Source organism: Cyprinodon variegatus, unplaced genomic scaffold (genome assembly GCF_000732505.1).
Source record: "Cyprinodon variegatus isolate N-32 unplaced genomic scaffold, C_variegatus-1.0 Scaffold142, whole genome shotgun sequence".
Taxonomy (NCBI): domain Eukaryota; kingdom Metazoa; phylum Chordata; class Actinopteri; order Cyprinodontiformes; family Cyprinodontidae; genus Cyprinodon; species Cyprinodon variegatus.
Window position 1 is genome coordinate 869,811 of NW_015150595.1, and position 3,134 is coordinate 872,944.

The window sequence follows — 3,134 nt, forward strand, 5'->3', positions numbered from 1 at the left end:
CTTGATGTTTTCTTTTTCCCCATTTCTTTGACAATGTGCTCAGCTGACATTTCATGCTGTCTCAAAAGGAATGAAAGATTTTTTTTCTAATCACTACTTAGATGATCGATCCTTCCTGTGTTCCAAAAAGGCGACGGTAAAAGTAAATAGAACAGTCTTTTTACTGTAGGCTACCCATGATCTGACGTATTTGGACAAAGACACGGCTGAGCAAACATGGCTGCTACGGTTTGTCAATTTTACAGAAAGAACTGTATTTCACTCGCGCCCTCAACCATGTGCCTGTGTTTTCATCTCAGAGGAAGAAGAAGAATCCTTGTTTGGGCCTGCCCACTAAGGGATTTGCCCACGACGGCCGACTGAATTTCAAACATGTTTGATTTTCTCCCGACCTCACGATTTCTGTTTGGGAGGTGGTCGTGAGTGGTTGATCGCCCCTTGTTAACGTTACACAACGCACGACGCACAATCAGGCTGAAAGTCGGCTCGATTGAAAAATTCCAGCACGACTTGAAAGTCGTCCCGAAAAGGGCAAGAAAACCGTACAGTGTATGCCCGGCTTTATGTGTTCTCATTTCAGAGGGCCCCATGCCTTCCTTTGCCAACACCCCCAAATTTCTTAAATCCGCCCCTGAATAGCCTTAAATGGTAGGAAAACGCTTCCTTGTATCCTTAGATTGTACCGGCGGGCTTTTCTTTTCTTTAATTTCTTCTGCTACTCATGCCCCCAAACCACCCTGGGTTATAGATATTCAACCCCACATCAAGGTTATTACTGGATTTATAATATATTCACCAAAAGAAACAAAACTTTACAGTTTCTTCATGAAGAAACTGTTTCTTCCAAGAAAAAAAGATGGAAAATCCTTGAATAAGCTGCCATCCAGTAGAAACTTCCAACTGGTCCATAAAAATGGTGTGATAAAAATCTATATTTGTTTTAACAAAGCTTTGACATTTTTCCATTGTGCTGGTGAAGGTTCTTAGTCATCCAGGTCATAGTCATTCCAAAAAAGTAAAAAAACAAAAAACGTTTCGCTTCCCATCCAGGAAGCTTTTTCTATTCAAAATGTCAGAAATAGCGTTGAGTTTCAGTTTGGTCCACTCTATAAAGCCTCAACGCTATTAGTGACATTTTCAATCGAAAAAGCTTCCTGGATGCGAAGCGAAATGCTTCAAACTTGAAAACAAAGTCCAGTAAATGTTTTTTTTTTTTTTTTTTCTTTTTGGGGAATTTTCCAGCATAAAAAAAAATCCCACCTTTTTAGGAGAAACGAATTTCTAAAATGTGGCAAAAAGAAAGGATGCTAAATGACTGGCAGCTGGTGATACAAATGCTTCCAATCAGCATCTTGAGGAAAGATCCAGATTCTCTAGAGTTACGGACTTGCTAGTTAGAAAAAAATACTTCATTTTTAAAATTCTGCATTATTAAAATAGGAAAGTTACAGAAATACAGTTTATTGAAAAAAATTTTCTGCTTTATTCCACAGCTGCACCGCAGTCCTGGTGAAAGCAGAACCTCCTCAGCTGCTTCAGAGGAATGTCGCACAAGTGGAACAACAGCGCCATCTACAGATCGTGAAGCCGAAGGTCAGAAGGCTGGAGATGAGGAAAGAAAAGAGAGAGGACAGACCTTTGAGGCTTTACAGGATGTGTCTCAGAATGACTCGACCCAAACAAATGAAAAAGACCAAAAAAAGAACCCAAAACGCACAAACTAGAAACATCCAAGCCACACAGGTCAACTGAACGGGACTGTAACAGAGCGGGACAGAAATGGGACATTGTGAAATAACTCATACAGGCAACCTTATAGAAAAGCGGAAAATCACTTTTTTTTTTTAGTTCTTTTCTTTCTCAGTTCACAAAGATTATTTATTTATCTTTTTATTGGACTCAATCTTAAAGTTATAGTTTTCTGTCCGCACAGTAAAAGTTAACCTCAAAACCAGTCAGATAAATCACACATTTACTATCCTCAGTAAAGCCAAGGCTTCATATTTCCGCCTTTAACAGTAAAGCAGTCAGATTGGTTCAGTTTTCTATCAAAGGAAAACCAGCTGATTGCATCGACTCATTTCCTCGCAGACAATCCCTCACACTAAGCATGCTTGTAGCGACAGTGGAGAGGAAAACCACCCTTTAACAGGAAGAAACCTCCAGCAGAACCAGGCTAAGTTTTAGTTCAGACGATTGAAAGGAAACAGAAGAAGCTGATAAAACCTACAGGCAGAAGATGTCTGAGGCAACACAGATATAGCTAGACTTTTGTTACATTATTGTTGCAAGAAAAGAGCGTGTTTGTAAATGGAAATAAAAAACAAAAAGCCATCCAGAAATTAACACAAAAAAACTAAACTTCTTAATCAAAAAAAGGTCATGAGAGAAACTTTGCTGTTTTCTCACATTTTATTTTATTTTGATAAGTATCATTGTTTCAAACTTTTTTCTTCACAGATTTTTTATTTTCAAATGTAACTTCTCAAGCTTTTGTTTTTCAGAGTCTCAGTTTCACAAGTAGCTTTTTTTATTTCATTAAACAGATCACTTTTTTTTTTTTTACTTCAAACCCTTTACAAAGACTTTCTGCAGTATGCAGAACAATAGAAATGCATCTTTGCTCCTCATGCCAGCGCTGCCAGAGGTTCAGAGGATTTGATCTGTAAAACACATTTAGAAAAGAATCCATTTGTAAAACCCAGCATAGAAAATAGAAATTTGAAAATAATTCTGAAAAAATGTATTAGAAAAATGGACAAAAATTAAATAGGAGCTTTTTTTGAAAAATCAAAATGATAAAAAAAAAGGAAATAATTCTGATAAAATAGCTGACAAATAGATGTTTGTCAAAGTTTAATTTCTGAATTGCATTGTTTCAAATTCCCCAAATATTTATATTTCAAATTTTGTTTTAATTTTTATTTGAAATGTGTTCTTAGCTTGCAACAATAGAGGAGCATATTTAACTCCACAACGACAATTATCTTTTTTCCATAGAAATACATGTTATTACGCCTTAAGACCACAGGAGGGCAGTGATGTCCAAACTTCAGTAACTCAGTGTTGTTTTATTCATAAATAATATTATTTCCCTCAACATAATGAGGGTATTTTTAAATAAAAGGAAAATA

At 36.5% G+C, this 3,134-nt stretch overlaps 1 protein-coding gene across 1 annotated transcript in view; it reads left to right on the top strand.

Moving 5' to 3' along the window:
* Positions 1 to 1,955, top strand: part of LOC107086070 (group 3 secretory phospholipase A2-like) — an 11,931-nt gene extending 9,976 nt beyond the window's left edge. The window contains exon 7 of the mRNA XM_015376812.1: positions 1,494 to 1,955. Coding sequence (XP_015232298.1) covers positions 1,494 to 1,752 — 259 coding nt within the window. The 3' untranslated portion in view covers positions 1,753 to 1,955. The remainder of the gene's footprint in view (positions 1 to 1,493) is intronic.
* The last annotated feature ends 1,179 nt before the right edge of the window (positions 1,956 to 3,134 follow it).